Here is a 22,332-nt window from a genome sequence, read left to right as displayed (position 1 = left end):
ATTTTACTAGGTGACCTCAGGGGCTCCTTCCAGCCCTTATCAGTCTCTAATTTTTGAGCAGATTAGAGCACTATGGCTATAAATTTGCCTCCAAAGTTTTTGGGATTTAAGGGAGGAAAATGCAAAAAGATGAAAACACATAGTTTTCATTTTCTGACAAGCAAAAGCTTGCAGGCTTTTCTGCAAAAGTGTCATTTTTGCTGAGAGCTGTGATTCACAAATGGGCACCTTCCCAGACAGACCAGCTGGGCAGTCCAGAATCTGTCATAGATTGGTGCTGTGGCTTGGGAATTGATGCTGGCATAGAGCTAAGGAAGGTGGCATGAGGAGTCCTTCCAAAGCATGAGGTTGTTCAGCTGTTATTTGACAGAAATGTCACATGAAGTAAGTTAAATTGGATCTGGATCCCACATTGCTGAAACACTTTGGAACTGAGAGGTAGAGGAGAGAAGGAACATTTATTTTTGTGTCTGAATTACATGGATTTCAATCGATAAGGGAAATTGGCTTATTCTTTTTTAGAGGAAGTTTTTAGATTTACTTCCAAAACAATGAGTTTGCCCTTAAATGCATGTGACCTGCCTGGGTCTTTAACATCCAGAAGGAGCAGCTTGCTCTGTGGGGACAACATAAGACACTCACTCCTCAGTCATCCCTGAGTTCCAGTAGGAGTTAAGGTGGAAATGCTTGCGCAGCCACACACAGATGCAAAGATTATATTTTCTTTACTCAAGCTGGAGACAGATGAACTTTATTAACTAGAACAGGATGTTCTGGGTTTGACTTCCTTTAGCCAAAGGCAGATTTCCCTGGCAATTTAAACAAACTGATTTTTGTTTCTTTTTATCTGGCTCTGTCCTTTTCCTCCTTTGTCCCTGGCAATACCAGCCATGGTGATCAAAAGAATAGGTGTGGGGAGAATTTCCTTACTGTGAGAAGGAAATACGTACATACAATCAGGAGTTAAGTAGACCTTTCCTCAGATAACCTTGATCTCCCATTAACCTGTAAAATGCATGAAAGGTTGTGTTTACTCACACTACCTTTGCTCCAAAAAGAGAGGCTTCTTGAGACAAGCTGCTGCAAGCAGTGCAAGTGTTTTGAAAGGTTCTGGGCTAGAGGAAGAGTAAAGGATTATTGGTATAGAATTTTTTGATGAAAAGTGAAGGCTGCCTTGCCAGAAGGGAACACCACTACCAGCTGCTCACTTCCTAAAATCCATTATTAGATTCATGTCCTTGTGTTAGTCCATTGTACCTACAGAAATCCCCTCAAATATCCCATGTACCCTAGAGGGGTAACATTGAAAACTTTATCAATGAACTGGTTTTTAAGTGATACCCAATGAGGTATTGTCAACATTGTCCAAAACATTACAGGAGGGGAGCAAGTGGAGATACTACAAGAACACAAAGTAACGTGGGTGGTGGAAGATGGGCTTCCCCAGCTCCACACGATTTATATGATCTTGTCTCCTGAATCACAAGCCTTGGGAGGAAGGCGCTGTGTGTTCTTCCCTGTACCTCCCATGGTGCTGAGCATGTTGTCTTCAAGCACCTGCCAGAGAGGGAGCACTTAAAGACTGTCTTCTGATTAGACCCAACGAACATTGGGTAAGCACTATCTTTATGGTTGGCCACCATAAGTTCATAGAAGAGCCAAATGGAATAAGGAAGTTTATTCATGGTCTCTATTTTTGGAGAAGTTTATGGCCCAACTGAGATGAACAATTCTAAGCCAACATAAGCCAACCTGTGAAGTGTAGTAGATTGTCTAGTTTGCTTTGTAAGTATTGAGGCAATTCATTATGGCAATATATCTCTCCATTGAATGTTGGTTCCTGATCTAAACCTCGAGAGAAGGATTTTGATTCACATTGGGAAGAGGGCCCAGCACAGTCCCTGGAATACAAAGATTTTTGAGATGGGTTCCAAGCAGGAGGAACTGCATAGGCAAGGCGTGTGGCTGGAACAAGCCAAGAATCACAGACTCTCAGGCTTAGGGGTGCAAGGGACACTGCTGTTTGCCCCTTCCTCCTTAATGACCCCAGTTTATTTTAGTGATCCTTCTTCCTCCAAATGGTCATGTGCTTTGAAGGAATCTTGGCCCTTCCCAGAACCAAGCAGTGGGTCCTACTTAATCTCTGGCAATCACTGTGGTCTGGTCCCCTTGCCAGTGATTGATTTAGGTATACCTATGTGAGCCAATTCTGGCCAAAGGGAGGTGAGGGCGATCTGTGAGAGGTCTTCTGGGAAAGGTTTTCTGCATCACAAGAGTGCTCCTCTTCTTCCCTGGATGTCTTTCTGTCTGCCATGCCTGAAACTGCAACAATCATCCTGCAGCCCTGAGGAAAACAGCCCAAGGACCAAGCCTATATTGCCCAGGATGGGCAGTGAAAACATGGAGACCTTGGGTCTTTGGTGGGACATTGTTGAGCCGCTAAATAAACAAACCCTGGAGCCATTTGCCTCTGGACTTCTGGTTATATGAAATAAATCTACTCTTTTCAGCCAGTTAAGTCAAAGCTTTCTGTTACCTACAGCTGAAAGCAATTCCCCTTCCTAATGGGATACTTGGATCACCCCTGTCATGTAACATTATTTACTCAGAGCTTCTAATGAACCAGGCACTCTTTTAGGTGCTTTACTCATTCAGGCCCCACACCATCTCTTTGTGGTATGTAATAGTATTAGGCCCATTTTCAGGAAGAGGAAACTGAGGCACTGAGAGTTAAAATAACCTGAAAAGGGTATATAATAGAGCCACGATTCATTCCCAATCTCCGGAGTGTGCACCCTGATCTGCTCCCTGTCATGTCCTTCATTTCATGAGCCTCTTCTCTCGGGTGATGTGATTGAGCACCTGGCATGGGGCCTCCCTCATGGTCCTTGTTAGATAGAAGGAAGGGGTGTGAGAGGAGCAGTGGATAGGTGGAAGAAATTTGGAGTTTTATTTTCCTGATAACTTCTAATAGCATCCTAGAGGAGCGAGCTTTGATTATCAATGGCTCCTTACTTACAAAGAGCTGTAAATCTATAACTTAGTTTAAAATACCTTGTATCCTTAATTTTTTTATTTTCCATTTTTAATTTATTACTTGAAAGTGTTTTGTTTGTTTTTATGAAGTGTTTCTTAAAGATTTTAAACTGATTACTATTTGTAGTGTATCCTAAATTTTTTTAAACATTAATGTAAAAAGGGATTTGATTCCTTTAAGAATCTTAAGCAAGAAAAGTTTCCTGGGGCATAATTGGCACTCAGTAAATGTTTCTGGAATTTAATTGAATTTAAATGCTAGGATGGGAAGATAAAAGTAGTTGCAAAAAGTTTCAATGTTACTGAGATGATTAAGGAACAGACTTTATCCATTATTTGCAAATTAATTTTATCACCAGATACAGGTCTATCAAGTGGGAAGAAATCAATTACTAGAGTGGAATGACATCATGACCTGCACTTCCAGAATCCTTGGCTCTGGTGGATTAATAACTATGTCCAATTCTCAGAACAAATGAGGTTCAATAGATTGCCCTTGCCTGCTGCTGCAGGGTGGACCTGGGGTGAGCCAATCGGTGCTTCCCATGTGCAGCCAAGTGGAGGGACGTAGATGTGAAGTTGTCATGGTAACTTTTTAGTGATTGGAAGAATAGATGAAGCTAGAGTGAAACTCCTTGGATGGTATGGGGGTGGGAATGGGGGTAACCAGCATAGAGAAAATTCTCTGTTTCTAGACAAAGAAGGTACAGCAAGTTTGAATTAAAGTAGAACAAATACAGGTAAAAGTGCTAGCTAGAATAATTACGATAAATAATTAATTAAATGATTTTAATTAATAAACCCAGAGGGCAGTGTTTGACAGTAAACCTCTACCAAGGCCAATGGTTTTAAACTTTCGAAAGAGTCCACTTATGAAAAATTACAGACTCTAGCTCCCTTCCCCAAGATTCTGATGCATTGTGCCTGAAGTGGCCCGAGATTCTCCATTTTAAAACTACCCACAACTTATTCTCCTACAGGAAGCTCATAGACCACACAGGTAAGCGATGGGCCATATTTTCATTAACACGACACTGGGGAAACGCAAAGCACCAGGGAGCAAACCTAGGCTGGAGCACACTCAACTATTCTCACCTCATGGAAAAATTGAGGGAGAATAAAGGCTGTTTTCTACTTAGGCCAGTTTAAAAACAAAACAAAAACAGAATTTAAGTAGTCAGTGATTGATAGCAGTTGTTTCCCAAATAAGCTACTTTAGTTTATACATTGTACTTTCTTGGTTAAATTTACTCCTAAGTATTTTTCAATGCTATTATAAGTGGGATCGTTTTTTTAATTTTTTTTTTTTTTTTTTTTTTTTTTTGAGATAGAGTCTCACTGTGTTGCCTGGGCTAGAGTGCCGTGGCGTCATCCTAGCTCACAGCAGCCTCAAACTCCTGGGCTCAAGCAATCCTTCTGCCTCAGCCTCCCGAGTAGCTGGGACTACAGGCATGCGCCACCATGCCCGGCTAATTTTTTTCTGTGTATTTTTAGTTGTCCAATTAATTTCTTTTTATTTTTGGTAGAGACGGGGTCTCACTCTTGCTCAGGCTGGTTTCAAACTCCTGAGCTGAAACAATCCGCCTGCCTCGGCCTCCCAGAGAGCTAGGATTACAGGCATGAGCCACCGCGCCCGGCCTTAATTTCTTTTTTGGACAGTTTTTTGTTGGTGTATAGAAACACTACTGATTTTGTATGTTTATTTTGTTTTTGCAACGTAACTGAATTCATTTATCAGTTCTAATGGGTTTTTTTTGGTGGAGTCTTTAGGGTATGCTATGTAGGAAATCATGTTGTCAGCAATGAGAAAGAGTTTCACGTCTTTCCTATGTAGATGCCTTTTATTTATTTTTATTGCTATACTGCTCTGGCTAGGACTTCCAGTACTATGTTGAATAGAAGTGGTGAGAGTGGGCAACCTCGTCTCATTTTTAATCTTAGAGGAGAAGCTTTCAGCATCTCACCATTGAGTATGATGTTATCTGTGGGTCTTTAGTATGATGTTAGCATATGGCCTTTATTGTGTTGAGGAACATTCCTTCTATATCTAATTTGTTGAGAGTTTTTATCATGAAAGAATGTTGAATTTTCTCAAATGCTTTTTCTATATCTATTGAGATGATCATGTGAGTTTTTATCTTCATTCTGTTAATATAGTGAATCACATAATGTGGAACCATCCTTGCATCCCAGGGATAAATCCCACTTGATCATGGTGAATTATCCTTTTAATGTGCTGTTGAATTAAGTTAGCTACTACAGTCATGCACCATATAACAATGTTTCAGTCAGTGATGGACCACATATACAATGGTTGTCCCGTAAGATTATAATGGAGCTGAAAAATTCCTATTGCCTCGTGATGTCATAGCCATTGTAATGTAGTACTCATGGGTTTGTGCTGATGCTGGCATAAACAAACCTAGTGTGCTGCCAGTGGTATAAAAGTATAGCACATACAGTTATGTACACCACATACTTGATAATGATAAATGACTAAATTGCTGGTTTATGTATTTACTATACTATACTATAATCATTATTTTAGAGTATACTACTTTTACTTATTAAAAATGAAAAGTAACTATAAAACAGCTTCAGGCATTTGCTTCAGAAGTATTTCAGAAGAAGGAATTGTTGTTATGGGAGATGACAACTCCGTGAGTGTTACTGTCCCTGAAGACCTTCTAGTGGGACCAGATATGGAGGTGGAAGATAGTGATATTGGTGATCCTGACTCTGTGTAGGCCTAGGCTAATGTGTGTGTGTGTCTTAGTTTTTAACAAAAATGTTTGAAAAATAAAAAAAATAAATTAAACTTATAAAATAAGGATATAAAGAAAGAAAATATTTTTGCACAGATGTACAACATGTGTTCTAAGCTAAGTATTATTAAAAAAAGAGTCAAAAGGAAAAAATTAAAAAGTTTATAAAGTAAAAAAGTCATAGTAAACTAGAGTTAATTTATTATTGTAGAAAGAAAAATATATCTTTAATAAATTTAGTGTAGTCTAAGTGTACAGTGTTTATAAAGTCTACAATAGTGCACAGTAATGTCCTAGGTCTTCACATTCATGCACCACTCACTCACTAACTCACCCAGAGCAATTTTCAATCTTGCAAGCCCCATTCATAGTAAGTGGCCTACAGAAGCGTACAATTTTTTATCTTTTATACCATATTTTTACTGTACCTTTTCTATGTTTAAAATATGTTTAGCTACACAAATACCATTGTGTTACAATTGCCTACAGTATTCAGTACAGTAACATGCTGTACATGTTTGTAGCCTAGGAGCAATAGACTATACTACATAGGCTAGGAAGGTAGTAGGCTATACCATGTAGATTTGTATAAGTACACAAACTTGTTATATTCATAGAACAATGAAATCACCTAACAATGCATTTCTCAGATTGTGTCCCCATCGTTAAGCAACACATGACTGCATTTTGTTGAAGATTTTTATGTCTATGTTCATCAGGAATATTGGCCTGTAATTTTCTTTCTTGTAGTGTCCTTATCTGGCTTTAATATCAGAATAATGCTGGCTTTATAAAATGTGTTTGGGAGTATTTCCTCCTTTTGAATTTTTTGGAAGAATTTGAGATGAATTGGTATTAGCTCTTCTTTAAATCTTTGGTAGAATTCAGCAATGAAGCCATCAAGTCCTGGACTTTTCTTTGATGGGAGACTTTTTAATGATGATACTCCTTATTTGTTATTGCTCTGTTCAGATTTTCTGTTTCTTCATTATTTAGTCTTGGCAAGTTATATGTTTCTAGGAATTCATCCATTTCTTTTACATGTTCCAGTTTATTGGTGTATTACTGTTTACAGTAGTCTATTATGATCCTTTGTATCTCTGTGGTATCAATTGTAATGCCTTCTCTTTCATTTCTGATTTTATTTATTTTAATCTTCTTTATTTTTTTCCCTAGTCTAGCAAAAAGTTTGTCAATTTTTCTCCTTTTCAAAAAAACCAACTCTTAAGTTTCACTGATCTATTCTATTGTTTTTTCTAGTCTCTTTCACTTATTTCTGTTCTCATCTTTGTTATTTCCTTCCTTCTGCTAACTTTGGGCTTTGTTTGTTCTTCTATTTCTAGTTCCTTGAGGTGTAACATTAGGTTGTTTATTTGTGACCTTTTTTGTTTTTTAACATAGGAGTTTATTGCTATAAATTTTTCTCTTAGAACTGCTTTTACTGCATCACGTAAGTTATGGTATGTTGTGTTTCCAGTTTCATTTGTCTCAAGGTATTTTTTTTATTTTCCATTTAATTTCTTCTTTGACTCAATGGTTGTTCAGAGCATATTGCTTAATTCCACATATTGTGAGTTTTCCTAAATTCCTTCTGTTATTGATTTCTATCATGTGGTCAGAAAAAATACTTTCTAAAGATAAGATTTCAACCTTCTTAAATTTGTTAAGACTGTTTTGCAGTCTAACATGTGATCTATCCACGGGAATGTTCTATGTGCATTTGAGAAGAATGTATATTCTGTTGCTGTTGAATGGAATGTTCTCTATATGTCTGTTAGATCCATTTGGTCCAAAGTGTAGTTCAAGTCCAATGTTTTCTTACTGATTTTCTGTCTGGAAGATCTGTCTATTGTTGAAGATGGGATATTGAAGTTCCCTACTATTACTGTATTGCAGCCTATCTCTCCCTTCAGATCTTTTAATATTTGCTTCATATATTTTGGTGCTCCAATGTTGAGTACATATATATTTATAGTGGTTATAACCTCTTGATAAAATGACTCCTTTATCATTACATAATATACTTCTTTATCTCCTTTTTACTGTTTTTGACTTAAACTCTAGTTTGTCTGATATATGTATAACTACCTCCTGCTCTCTTTTGGTTTTCATTTGTGTGGAACATCATTTTCTATCCCTTCACTTTTGGTCCATGTGTGTTTTAAAGGTAATGTGAGTTTCTTGTAAGCAGCATATAGTTAAGTCTTGTTTTTTTAATCCGTTCAGCCACTCTATGCCTTTTGATTAGAGAATTTAATCCATTTACATTCAAAGTAATTATTGATGGGTAAGGACTTACCACTGTCATTTTGTTAATTTTTTTCTCATTGTTTTATAGATTCTTTGTTTCTTCCTTCCTCTCTTGCTATATTCCTTTGTGGTTTGATTGTTTTCTGTAATGGTATGCTTTGAAACTTTTCTTCAAAGAATTAATTTTTTTTAACCCAAATGTACCAGGCATTGTGCTCACTGCTTTCCATATATTTTCTCTTAATTGTCACATAGTTTATTAGAAATGTTTTATTTACTCATGTTTTACAGATTAGGAAACTTCAATTCTCATTTGTCAAGGTCACTCAGCTACTAACCAGAAGACCTAGTATTCTAAATGTGTCTGAACCTCTGCTCTTAGGCTTCACAATCTCATCAATGTTTTGCAAATTGAAATGGGACAGCTGGGACTTAGACTTGACCAGAGATGCACACATCTTTTCCTAGTCATTTCAAAGCAAATACTTTCTTGGCCTTGAACATTCCTGATCTTGACTGTTCTCAGATATCTTCCTTTAAAAGGATTTGTAGTTTGGAGGCTAAATTTAATCAAAACAACAAATTAGGTCAAATGTGTTCTCTCCCTCCGCCTGCATAATTGCATCTGATGAGTGGTCCTTCCAGACATTTAGTTTCAGGCACTTAGCTGTCTCTTACATTTGCTTCCAGTAATCAGGGTCCCAGAGATTTAAACATTATGTTTTCCCAGTGAACTTTTGTCCTCTTTGAAAACTGCATTCTGTTCCCTCCTATTAAATTCCAGCTTTTATGACTAAATATGTGATGATAGCTTCAGAAATGTTTATATGATAAATTAAAGTGGGCAGGGTCTTACACTTACAGATTGCTTCAAGATAGCACTCAGATGTCTGACCATAGTATTGCCTCATAAATGCTAACATAAAATGGATTTAAGCTTTTACAGTTTCAGCTTGTCCTTGGCTTAGGGACCTATTGTTTCGGTGTGTCTCTGTAGCATTCTCAGCTCCTAGCCTATTTCTCAAACTGAGTCTGCAGAGATTTATGACTCAGTGGGAAAAAATGTGTGGCTACTTCTCAAACCTGCTTTGTAAAAACAAGCAGATAGGATGTTTTTCTCTCTTTATCTTGCATATACATGTAAACAAGAAAGTGCCTCTGAGTCAGGGGGATGGCAATTTCAGAATCTCAGGTTTGATGATTATTTGCTTTGGATGTCAGAAGTTTGTATTAGAACAGAAACATGTTCCAAAAACCTTACTGCCCAAAGACCCAGATTCACTAGAGGCCTTCTAGACATCAGGAAGGTGTTTGTTTTATAAAATGGAGGCATATGTCGGTCTCTGCCATGTTCATGGCTATAAAAGAAAGTGAAGAGTGTTAAGTGTGACTTCTCAGGGAAAAGGGGCCTGAAGCCTCTGTGATTATTATTTCTGGAGGAGTAAATATTTCAGTAGAAAAAGAAACTCCTTTGTACCAACTCTCTCTGAGTTTCTTGGCACATTTTAATATTTTAAGTAACAGCTGAAACTACATTAACCTTCTCTGTTCTAATTGGAAGCATCTGTGAGTTGCAGAATTAGAATTTTCAGATTCCAAAGTGATTTTCTGTTGGGACAGAGGTGTCAATTTCAGCTGAAATTTCCATCTATGGGGCTTTTCATTTTCCTCCTGATTATAAAGTGTTCAGTCAGCTAATGGTGTGATGGAGATACGGAGCACTCTTCATCAGCTTTTCCATGTACTTATCTGAGCTTTTTAATGAAAACTGCACTTACTTCAGCTATTTGCACACCTTTTCAGTATTCTTCTTATTCAAGGAGAGCAGATGAAGAAATTCCCTCAGCCCTTGGAATTCGACTTAAACAATTTTTCCTGCCAAAAAATATCTCATAATCAACAAAGAATCTAGAACAATATCTGATATTTGCAAATCCAGGAAGAAAAAAAAAGAGCAAAAACAATTAGAAACCTATTTCAGTTTTTCTCTATGTTAATAGGAGACTGTCTTATCTCCTAAAACTTTAGCAAGAGAGACAGGGAGGCATATTGGTTTCTTACCTGTTCTCCCTTACTACTTTGGCTATTTCTTATATCAGTGATATTATTTCATATCTTTGAGCCTCACTAATCTCAGGTGTAGATTGGAACAATAATATTTACCTTCCAGACTTGTGACAGTGAGTAAATTGTGTAACATTTGTAAGATGTTCCCAATGGGAGCTAATATATGTTGCCTTCTTTTTTTTCTGTCTTCCCTACTTTTTACATATGGCAACTAAGGGAGTAATGACATGACTTGCCTGAGGCCAAGATCAGGCCCTCAGGGAGCCAAGACCAGCCCTGAGGCTTGATGGTCTGACACCTGTAAGGATCCATCCTTTTTGTTCAAAATTAATTCGGCAGAGTTTGGCAAAGAGTCCATTGTAGAGTACCAAAAAGTCACAGAGAACAAAAGACTCTCCATGGGTGATATATAGTCAACCCCCCTGTGGATACCAAAATTCACAGATGCTCAAGTCCCTGATGTAAAATGGCATAGTATTTGCATATAACCTATACATATCCTCCCATATACTTTAGACCATCTCTAGATTACTTGTCATACCTAACACAATGTAAATTCTATGTAAATAGTTGTTATACTATATTTTTATTTGTATTGTTTTTATTGTTGTATTGTTATTTTTTATTGGTCTTTTTTCCCAAATATTTTCAATCTTCAGTAGATTGAACCCATGGATGTGGAACCCATGGATAGAGAGGGCCAACTATAAGCCACTTCACAGATGCTTTGTGCTGTTACTAGGATTTTAATTAATGACTACAGAGGGAAAGGATTCAAAACAATGCCACCAAAAGAACAAGCTTGACTTTCTGTAGTAGGCACCTAATAAATGTAGTAAACTGGATCTGCAGATCTGTGAGTTTTTGAGAGCAAATAATAATAGAGTCAAGCAAATAATAATAGTGTCAAGACACAGGGGAACCAGAGTATGTAGTTGCCCTATGCATGAACCATAGCATGAAATTCAGTGTCTCTTGGAGGGGAACTGACATTCATACCTTTGACAAACATTTCTTAAATTCCAGCTGAAAATTTATCAAGAGGCTACTTTGTGATTGACATTGTATAATACATGTATTATTTTATCTATTTAATGATGCTTATACCAGCTTAGTGAGATGGACTTAATGATTACAGCTCCATTTCAGTAATGAGCAACTGAGACTCAGTGAAATTAAATAATTTGCCGTGGGTTGCATAGTGAATAAAGGTTGGATCTGGAATTTGAACCCAGGTCTGTCTAGCTCCAAATCTATGTTCTTGCCCCTGTTCCACAGATAACTGCAACTCTTGCTAGATTATAGCCATAGAATCATAGAGTTTTAGAGGTTATCTGATCTACTTTCATCATTTTAATGCTGGGGAAACAGGCACAGAGAGGTCTGGGAACTTTCTCAAACTCACATAGCTAGATAGGGTAGTGGAAAAACTTCTACTGCAATTGTCCTAATTACTCCATTACCACATTCAGGGAAGGAGAGAAAGGAATCGACCATCTATTCAGCAATCCCTTTCTGAAATATTAATAGATACTAAGTTTTAGGGCTGTACTAGAGGATCCAGGGAAATCAATGGAAGTGGAGGATATGGTTCCTGCCCTTTGGATGCTTCAAGTCTATTTGGGGAGAATCATCCTACAGCATCAAGAGAGACACAGAGAAAGGGGGAGGGCCAAAGGGGCCTAGGAGATGGGCTCCCAGCTCAGCTCCGCCGCACTCTCACTCTGTGAGTTAGCCATTCTGAGCCTAGTTTTTCTGTGGTTCTCCTTGGTCCTCCAACAATGTCTCCATTACACCCTGTTGTAATGTTTCATTCACCACCTCCTGGTCTGACTACATTAGGAAAACCCTGTGGATCAGAGACTTGTTTCCATGAGCTCAGCACAATGCCTGACACAAAGTGGAATGCATGAAGTCAGTACAGGGCCAAGGCAATTGTTAACCTCCACATGGGAAATGGAGGAAACCCTGCCCACACCAACAGAGGTCCCATTCATGGAGTCACAGGAACAGATGCCATTGTCCACCCCTCTGCACCTTGCTCTAAAGACAGGAACACATGACAGCCACTTGTCATCTGGGAGGGTTGGAAGGAAAGGGGGCCTCCACTGGGTGCAGCAGAGCACATACCCACTCCCTTTGGAACCTCCCACCTCAGAAGGGAACAGGATGGGCTTTCCAAGGTACAGGAAATTAGTTATGGTTGTTCAGTGGATTAAAATAATCAGAATGTTCTCCAAGATAGAATATAACACCAAATAAGGATTATGAGTGACCTCCACTAACATGTTTATATATGTATGGACACCCTAGCCCTTACCCCAGTCATAGTTCCCTGAGGACAATTCACAGAATGTAGTGCAGGGTGTGATCTGTAAATTCCTCTAGCTACCTTACTTAAGTCTCCTGGGGGTTCTGCCTTACCAGGTGTTTGGCCTACAGAGCCCTCGAGGATTTCTTAGACCTGTTTCTTGGGCTCTTTAGACCTACTTTTTCCTGCTGTACTGTTGACTCCAGGAGACTGCTACTGGTCTTTAAAAATAGCCTCTTGCGGGTTTTCAGAGAACAGGTTCCCTTCCTGCCAAAAATGTGTGGAATGGTGGTTTCATTGGCAACAGTGAACCTTTGTTAGAGAGTTGAAAGTGCGTATCCCTCCTTCTGAGCCTGACCGCAGTGGTTTGCCTGATGTCACTGACCCTGTTTTAATTAAGTCCTCCTTTATTGTTGGACTTGGTGCCAAGAAACCTAAGTGAACATTGTCTATTTGAGTGAGTGTCATTGGGGTTTTTTTTCCCAATTCTATTTTAGGAAATTTCTAAAAGTCACTGCTCTGCAGGCTGAGATAAGGGTTAAGAGTCTTTTTCTCAAGAAATAATATTCTCTTAAGTGAACATTATCTTGTTTTTCTTTCTCATGTAACTGAATTCTAAAATTCAAGAGGATTTTTCTGGCTCCTGATGGAAACTGGAGATAGTGATGTAATTTACAGGCCTTTGTTGGATGGAGGAAACTTCATCTACACTTGCCCTTATGAAATTCCAACAGACTTTTGGTTTTAAAAAATGTATGGGATCACTACTACTCATGGCTACTACACAAAAATTGGATAATTGGTGTATGAGCTTCCTAGAACTTCTGTAGCAAAATACCACAAACTGGGGGGCTTAAAACAACAGAAATTTATTTTCTTACAGTTCTAGAGGCTAGAAGTCTGAAATCAAGGCACCACCAGGGCCATGTTCCCTCTAAAACCTGCAGGAGACACTCCTTCCCTGCCTCTTCTAGCTTCTGTGGTTTGCTGGCAATCTGTGGTGTTTCTTTGCCTGTAGATGTGCCACTTAAATCTCTGCCTCCATCATGGCTGTCTTCTCCCTGTGTGTCTATGTCTTCCCCTCTTCTTATAAGGACACCAGTGCTATTGGATTAGGGCCCACCCTAATAACCTCATCTAACTTGATTACATCTGCACAGACCCTATTTCTAAATAAGGTCACAGATACCCAAGGTTAGGATTTCAACATATCTGTTTTGGAGACACAATTCAAATGACTTGGAATTTTCTCTTACCCAGAAAATATTTGGACATCTTATCACTCTCCACCATAAATAACCAGTATCAGCTACCATTTGTGGAGGATTTACCATGTATCAAACACTATGCCATGTACCTGATATATATTATTTCATTTAATCTTCACAGGAACACTTTGAACTAAGTATTATCATATGCCCAGTTTATGACTGCCAAAATAAAGGCCCAGATTGGTCTCATTTCTGCACCCATGTTCTGAACTACTCACTATACCTAACACATATTGCTTATGAAGTACTTGCCGTGTGCCTGTCACTACGCTAGGCCCTGGGGTTACAGCAGTGAGTAAGACTAATGCTGTCCTGCCCTCTTAGAACATGAGTCTAGTGGGAGAAGGTAACATTAGAGATAATTTCCTAAATATCAGTTACTAATTCCCAGCACCATAACAGCATTTCCAATAAGGAATTTTTTTCTTTGCTGTCGTTGCTAGAAGTCTGTTGAGGGAACAATGGCTGCTGAGATGAAAAGTAGTGAGATGACCCTCAAAAAGGGGTTAGGGGCTCACCTCTGCTTTAACCAGAGCTCCAACATGTTGTTCTACATATTGCAAGGCATCTCTGAAAGATTTTTGTTGAACAAAGTGCACCACGGCTAGGTTATGCTGAGGAGCAAAGAATCCTAAAATTCCAATGCCTATAGTAAAGTTTATCCTGTGCTTCCGCATATGTGTCTGCTCCCCATATCTGGGGGCTGTGCTCTGTGTCACCCTCACTCCAGGATGTAGGCTAAGGAAGTAGCCCTTTCTGGAACTGTACAGGTTGCTATGGCAAAGGGAAAAAGAGAAGATGGTGAACCACACACTGGCCCGTAAGCATTTCTACCCAGAAATGTCAGGTTGTATCCGCTCACATTTTATTGGCCAAAGCATGTCACCAGGCTGTGCTTCACTTCAGCAAATCATAGAAGTACAGCCTGCCTTGGGCCTGCAAGAGAGACAACAGAATATATTTGAAGAACAGAAACTAATTGCTTCCACACATGGATAGAAAGAAGAGTTTCAACCCTCTTTCAGGATGAACAGCCCATAACAAAAATGCCTTTCAGGCCAAATGAATTAAATTTTTGAAAGAATAGATTCAGTTCTCAGTGTCATTTTTGTCAAGCATGGCCATTCCTTTCCCTCTCTTACCCCAAAGGGCCATGCAGGAGTAGCCATACGACTTCTCTGGCCACTCCTTCTCAGCTGTGGTCGGTGGGCCCTGATCACCAAACAGCAGCTAAAAGAGAACCTGTGTTTTATTTCTAGAAACTAAAAAAAGCCCAAATGTGAAAGTCACAATTTAGGGCACAGTGAAGTCTGTTCCTGAGCAATTCCGTGCAGGTTCCCTTTAAACAGCAACCTCCCGAGTACACACACAATATACTTTTAGGTATAGATATTTTATTTACTTACAACTTCCCAAGAATATGCCATGTTTTATATAAAGCAAGGCATCTATTTATTGAAACCCTGGATTCCATAGGTTGGCGGCTTGCCATGGTCACTGTATATATTTCTTCTTCCCTGAAGTTCCCAAATTGATTCCCTGAAGTAAACAGGAAAAACTTGGGAGAAGTAATCAGTAGCTAAAGTTATTTTTGTTTTTGTCCTGTTCCAAGTTAGTGGTTGTTAACAGCAAGATTCCGGTGAGTGCCTCTGTCCCAGATGCCCATCTTCGCAGCCCCAGGAGCAGTCAAGACTCCTCTGAGTCATTAGCCTTGATGAGTGCTCAGGCCCTATTAGCTCACTGCAGGATGTTTAGCGCCTGGGGATCCCCAGGGCAGCCTATAATTCACTCAAAGCCTGGAAATGTCTCTGCACCTCTGCGGAGCCAGGCCCCAGGCTTCCCGGAGCTTCCCACCTTCCTGCTTCCCTTTATGCCTCACAGCAAAATAATAACACCACACTTTAAATAGGCCACACACACCAGCTGTCAAAGGCAGGGCCTCACAGGGCCTCCTTCATCCCCAGGGTTTTGGCTCTTTCTCGAGGAGAGAAGATCGAAAGAGATCCAGCTGTGGACAGTGGAGACCTCCATGGCAGCTGAATTGTTCCCACCTCCCCAATCACCTGCACAGAGCGGCACGTGCTCAGGGAGCCTCACTTTAACACCCCCTCTCAGACGCACCATATTGGACAAGGTCAGACAAATATTAACAGCCACATGTCTACAGGGCTTTACAGTGTGCAAAGATTTTGTGAACTTGCCTAGTCTAATCACTCCATAATGGAGAAGCCATTGTCCCCATCTTACTGATAAGAAAACTAAGGCACAGAGAGGTGAAGTGACTTGCCCAAATCTCACACTTAAAGGGGGCATGTTTTTGGGATCCAAGAGACCTGTGTTCTAATCTCATCTCCACCTTGACTACCTCTTTAACCTCTTCTGTAAAATGATGACAGTGTTGCGTGAGCATTGTGATAATGTACATTAAGGGCCTGCAAGTGTCCCTAGAACCGAGATCCTCAAAAATGCTGATTGCATAAATGAATGAATGTTGCCCTTTTGTGACTTGTTTTCCTTTTAGGCTGCTCTTGATCTTTCTCATTGAATATTAACTCTTGCAGGGAATGTGGAAGACCTTTCATCCCACTTGTGCATCGCCAAAGACCTTTTATTTTCCCTCCACTCAGTGACCCACGTAATGAAAGATGTTCTGCCTGCCGTACTTTATTTATGACTGCCTTCCTCTTTTCCCAGTAAAAGGCATACATAACCATTAATCCTGGCTCCTGACAAACATGCATGTTGAAGTGATATAATTCTAGTTAAAATATTAGTTTACAATTAGATATTAACATTTATCAAACACTTATTACGAGCCAGGTACAGGTACCTCACTGAACATTTTGCCAGCATTTGAACCCAGGTGATCTGACTCCGGAGGCTGTGCTCTTAACCACTACACTCAATCAGCAACACGAAGACCTACCATTTGGTGAATGTTCGCTCATACCAGCATGCACTGTAATACACTCTTTAAATAAGCATTGTCTTATTTAGTCGCTATGACAAAGTTATGGAGCACGTGGTGTCACTTCCTCCATCTTACACGTGGGGAACTGAAGCTTGAGGAAAGTAAATCGTTCATAGCTGTTGCAGCGAGTGAGTGGTAGCGCCAGGCTTGGAGCCCAGGTGCTGTGATTGCAAAGCACTACATTTAACCCCTGGTCTATGCTACCTTCCCTCTCATGTTTCTCTAAAACTTCACTTGAATTGCTTGAAGCCTCATCACTTGTCAGTGCTTTGTATTATTGGAAATCACTTGAAAATCCCCATTCCAGCCTCAGGGACTCCTGAGGGTCTGAGGTCTCAGGATGAAACTAAGCAGGTCTAGATGGGAGCATCTCCGGAGGCACCTAAATATTCTTCCTGAAGCCACTAAGAAGGAATGCAGAGAGGTGAGTGTCTGCATTCCTCAGTTAATCAGAACCTCATGGAAACAGATAAGAACCAACCCCATCACCAGTTACTGCTGGAGAAAATAGTGTCCCCTGAGTGAAAAGTTGCTAAACCTGAAAAATATATCGGTGAAGTCACTGAAGAAGAGGTTTGCATCCCTGGGAGTATTGTATCTACTTTCTGAGCTTGTCTAGATGCAGTTCTGCTGGGCAGATGGGCAAGAGACCCCGCCCCAGGATCCTGCCGGGACCTGCAATCCATTTGTTTATCATTGTAATTTGTCACTCTGCACATTTTGCTTCCTCAACATACATCGAAGGAAAATATTTCATTAGTGCCCCCAATGTGCATTTCTGTTTGGTTCACTTCACTCCACACCTCTAGCTGTTTGTCAGGAACTAGATCCCTGACAAAACAGGCAGCCTGAGTTAGCGGAAAGAGCACCAGGATCCTGGTTCAAGGTCTGGTTGCTTAGGAGCTGTGTGAATTTGGACAAGTCACTTCACCTCTCTGGACTTCAATGTCTTCGTTTATAAAATGAGGTCTTTGGACTCGACATCTCAAAATCTCTATCCAAGGTAATCCTTTTGAGATCATTCATGGCTAAAATTTAGGTAATAGGTGGAAAAGCACTTTGAGAAGTGCTTAAAAGCTCTTAATGCATTTCAAAAGGTGTTATTTTTGCAGTGTGATCTCTGCAGAGTAGGAAATTATACATGTAAAAAAAAAGAGGAAAGGGGTCCTTTGAAAGTATAGGACCTCAAATTTGAATGTAAAAGTGTTGATTTTAAGTGTCTCTCTTTCCTCTCTTTATCTTCAACAAAGAGGGCCTGTTTTAATATAGCAGATAATTTCAGTAATCACACTTTTCCTGCGTTTAATTAACCACACCAGAGCTTTGCTAAGATCTAAAATAGTACATCGATCTTACCCCTTTGTTTGCCTTCTCCACTGATAAGAGTTAAGAATCCTCCTCTTCCTGGTAAGGGAGGAAGACATCTCGACAAATGAAAATTTCCTTTAAAAATGTAAATTTCCTTTACAAAAGGAAAAGTCGTTCCCTGTTTTAGAGCTTTTCCTGCATCTGCTGATTCTCAATGTAGTCCGTAAGCCAAAGAGGCATATTTTGGAGTGCCATATTCTGGTATCCTTCACCTGAAACTTGCTCTCAAATTCTACGAGTAAGTTAATTCCAATGCCTACCCTGCCCTCCTTCAGTGTGACGAATAAAGCCCTGAAACCCCCAAGTCTTAAGCGCTGGTATTTTCTTCTGCCCTGGCCCACCCACCTTCTTCCATGTGCTCATCTTCCCACTCTCAGCCACAGGGCACAGTGCAGCCCACATGATCCCTTGAACCTGGTACAATATAGCACACACACAAGTCGCCTTTGCTCCAACCCTCATTCAGCTTTAGTCAACACTTTCATCCTCATCCCTCATTAACATCATTCATTTATTCCTTTTCCGTTTATTCAAAAGTTATATATTAAGTATCTATTATGGACTAAGTCTGGGAGATACAATGGTGAACAACAACAATAAAAATAGATGCAGACGTTGCCCTCATGAAGCTTGCAGTCTAATGAGGGGGTGGGTATTAACCCAATAGCCACATAAATAAATGTGCAGTTTGCATACATAGGCATGGGCTACTTTGAAAGCATATAACAGGGAGCCTCTGTCTTAACTTGAAAGTGGTACTGACCAGGTTCTTCCACCTGTGCACAGTAAGCCCATCACTGTGACAGTGGCTTTTGCAAAAAGAAAGGGTTTATTCATGAGGCAGCCAAGCGAGGAGGCAGGAGAACAGATCTCAAATGCACCTGCCTGAAAATAGGGCTTAGGGGTACTTATGGGATAGGAAGCAAGGTGGTCTAAAACGTGGGGAAAGGTGATTGGCACGTAGGAAAGGTGAGGTAATTGGGGTTCTGCGCAAGCGTAATCTACTCGAGCTACCTGGCTCTTAATAGGATACATCTTCAGAAAATGGTGCCATCACAATGATCTGAGGGTGGAGTTTTTGGCTCTCTGACATCAAAAGGTCGCTCTTCAGGCATCTACACAGGCCCAGTTGGAGGGTGGGTGGTCTTAACCGTATTGGACTGGATAGGAGCTGCCCCCAAGTTCCTGAAAAACAACTTTAAGCAACAGTTACTCTCGTGACCCATGTTCAGAGATGTTATCTGTAAGGAAGCCGGTGGGAGTTTAGTTATGTATTGTTTGGCTGTGTGAGTTTTAGCTATGTAGGTTTTAAGGTCAGCTAGAAGTAAGCGATTAGAAGCAAGCAAAGCAGATTAAATGTGGTGGGCTTGATCAGGCTAGCCCTCGGTTTCAGAATTATGTTGCCTAGGTCTATGGGCAAAATAAATGATGCAGTATGTAGTACTTGTGGTCTTTGCTTTGCTCCTAGTCTGACTGCCCGGTTTCTCTGTGTGCATGTTTGTTTCTCCTAGGGGGCTCTTTATCACCATCCACGACAAGGGCCACCTTGCAACAATGCTGAACTCTTGGCCAGAAGACAACATTAAGGTATGAGCCTGTTCTCATTGCTGTTGCTCCATTGTTGGGTGAATCCTTTCAGCCTGCATGAGTCATTTCTGACTATAAAATGAGCTATTATGACACTGAAGGCAACATACTGCCCCCCACTCTGTTCCCAGGCCCAAGCCCATAGACCTGTTGTAGTCCAGTACAAATGCACCCCAGAGCAGAGGTTTGCATCAAGCAGTGAAATTGTCCTGTATCATTGTTATTATATGAGGATGTATGAAGATATGTTCAGCATGTACCAAGTACCTGCTAAATAAACGGTGCCAGTTTCTGTGGTAGATACAGGGAGAAATCAGGCATAGACTCTCTTCTCAAGGAGCTGACATGTCATGAGGAAAATAAGACAGAGGCACAAAAGACTAACAAGGTGGAAATTAATGAGAGATAAATGAGGTACACAGAAAGAGCTGAGAGTGTTCAGAGAGGCAGAGATGACTTCTAGGCCGAGGGGGATCTGGGATGACCCCATGAGGAAAGTGACATCGGAGCTGGGCCTTGAACCGAGGGGTAGAGTTTGGGCAGTTAGGCATCAGGGAGACCAGCCTGCAGGGCGAGGACGCTCCGCACCAGGAGAAAAGGCTTGTGGTGAGTAACATCTTCCCACTTGGGCATGTGTACCCCGAGTGTACACGGCAGTGGGGGAGTGGGGTGTGTAAATGCAGAGTGACAAAATAAACCTAGCACTTCTTCCTGGAGTATCAATTTCTCTCAAAAAATTTAGGGAGAAAACATTTTTGTGTAACAGGATATAATATGAAATATAATAGTTGTGTTAACTTTTAAATATATTAACTATTAATTATTATATATTAATATGTATTAATTATTAGATTATATATTAATTATTATAATAATATATTGATTGTTTTAAAAATATATTAATAAAACATGCGACTTGGTAAAAATTTATTAGCCTCTGGCTAAATCCCCAGATCTCCTCCTACTATAGGGACTTCTGTGGAAGAGTTGGAGAGGCCCTGGCATTGTCACTTCTGGAAACAAAATGGGTGAAACGGAAATGCAAAACATCTGGTTACTTGGTGAGGGCATTTTTTGGCCCATGAGCTGGGCCAGGATTGGAGCCGACCGAGTACAGTATGAGGAACTCTCGGGCCAGTGCTCACAGGCCTTGCCTCGGTGGGAGGCTGTGGCTCTCCACCACTGTCTTCTCTCCAGGGCCTCCCTCCCTCCTTCCCTGAATTCCCTGAGCTCCCCCGTCCTTCTCCACCAGGCACCAAATACAGCTTCATCCTCCCTCCCTCCCTTTGTGTACTACCCACTTCTGGCCACCTCCAGGGAATGTTAGCATTTAGAACCAGCAGGGCAGGGTGCCCAGGGCTGGGGTGGGGAGGACCTTGGCTCTGAGGAGCCAGGCCTGAGCCACAGACAAGGCCCCTGGACTTCATTCCTGGCTCATTTCGTACACTGCTGTCTGAGTGTCATTTTGCTCTGTGCTTCTCTTTCCTGCTTATCTGCTTAGACTCTAGTTATGTGTAGGCCTTGACCCTGCAGGTTTTGGCCCCAATCCCAGAGAAGCAAGTTTCCAGGGTGTGTCTAGGATGAACCTATAATAAAATCTCAAGGACATTAAGGAAACCGGCTGACTTGATAGGGAGTTAACTATAGGCTAGCCCGAGTGGACATGCTGTTGACGTCCTGCAAACTAATCTTTTCCACATTTCTGAACATTTCAACCATGGATAAACCTTGTACATAGTAGGCACTCAGCAGATGTTTGCTGAGTGGAATGAACTCAGGCAACCGACACGCTGAGCATCTTCCATGTTCTGACACTATGCCGGGAGCAGAGAGATGGGGTCTCCACTAAGACATACAGTGTGTTTATGCAGATGACAAGGAATTAGAAAGAATGGGGGAAAGGTACCCCCCCTTTAACCAGTACAAGAAAGGATCCAAGCTGGCACAGGAGCTTGGGGAGGGGCTCATGGCTGGATTTCAGGCTTCAATTGCTTCTCTTGCCAGGGCACAACTTAACACAACATCCCTGCTGTGAGGAATGCAAAAGGAGAAAAACGGGGACCCTGTCCCCAAATTGCTTCATATCATGATTAGGCAACCAAGATGTCAATTCAAAACAGAACCTTAGGAGCTAAATATCTATTGACTTGGATAAACGTATTTTGAGAACCTTCTAAGTACTGAGTTCTAATTACCAGAGTGATGGAGACAGCAACTGTTGTGATTTTAGAGGAAGGGAACAGGGATTTGGGGTCACTAGGAAGAGGTGGAGCTCAAGCAGGCCTCAAATAAACAGAGACATCCAAAGCGTCTAAGGAGAGGGTAAGTTACATGAGCAGATGTGGGCCAGTGGCATCTACTTCTGTTGCATTCAACCACCGTTTAGTAAGCATCTACTCTATAACAGTTCCCTGGGAGTTCAGGGATAAAGAAGGTGTATGGGCCCAAACTCAAGTTTACACTCTAGTTAGAGAAACCGACCCAGAAACAATGACAGTACACTGTGTCCGTGCTGCCAAAGAGAGGAGCCCAGGGGACGAGGAGCAGACAGGTGACTACCCATCCGCCCTGTGGTACCCCAGAGCGAACAGGTGAATGCCTGGGGCCAACTCCACCCTTTATTTCTGTCTCACTTTGGAGAAACCTGGAGGTCAGTCCCAGTGACTATGTAGAGGAATGAGCCCCAACTTTGCAATCAGACAGACC

General features: G+C 40.8%; 1 protein-coding gene across 1 annotated transcript in view; it reads left to right on the top strand.

The window, feature by feature from the left end:
- Positions 1–22,332, top strand: part of ME3 (malic enzyme 3, NADP(+)-dependent, mitochondrial) — a 204,984-nt gene that overhangs the window by 107,845 nt on the left and 74,807 nt on the right. Inside the window, exon 5 of the mRNA XM_012641853.1 lies at positions 19,551–19,626. Coding sequence (XP_012497307.1) covers positions 19,551–19,626 — 76 coding nt within the window. The remainder of the gene's footprint in view (positions 1–19,550; positions 19,627–22,332) is intronic.

The sequence above is a fragment of the Propithecus coquereli genome, unplaced genomic scaffold, assembly GCF_000956105.1.
Source record: "Propithecus coquereli isolate 6110/MARCELLA unplaced genomic scaffold, Pcoq_1.0 Scaffold170, whole genome shotgun sequence".
Classification (NCBI taxonomy): Eukaryota; Metazoa; Chordata; class Mammalia; order Primates; family Indriidae; genus Propithecus; species Propithecus coquereli.
The sequence above is the reverse complement of the archived record's forward strand: the minus strand, read 5'-3'. Positions and strand labels throughout refer to the sequence as shown.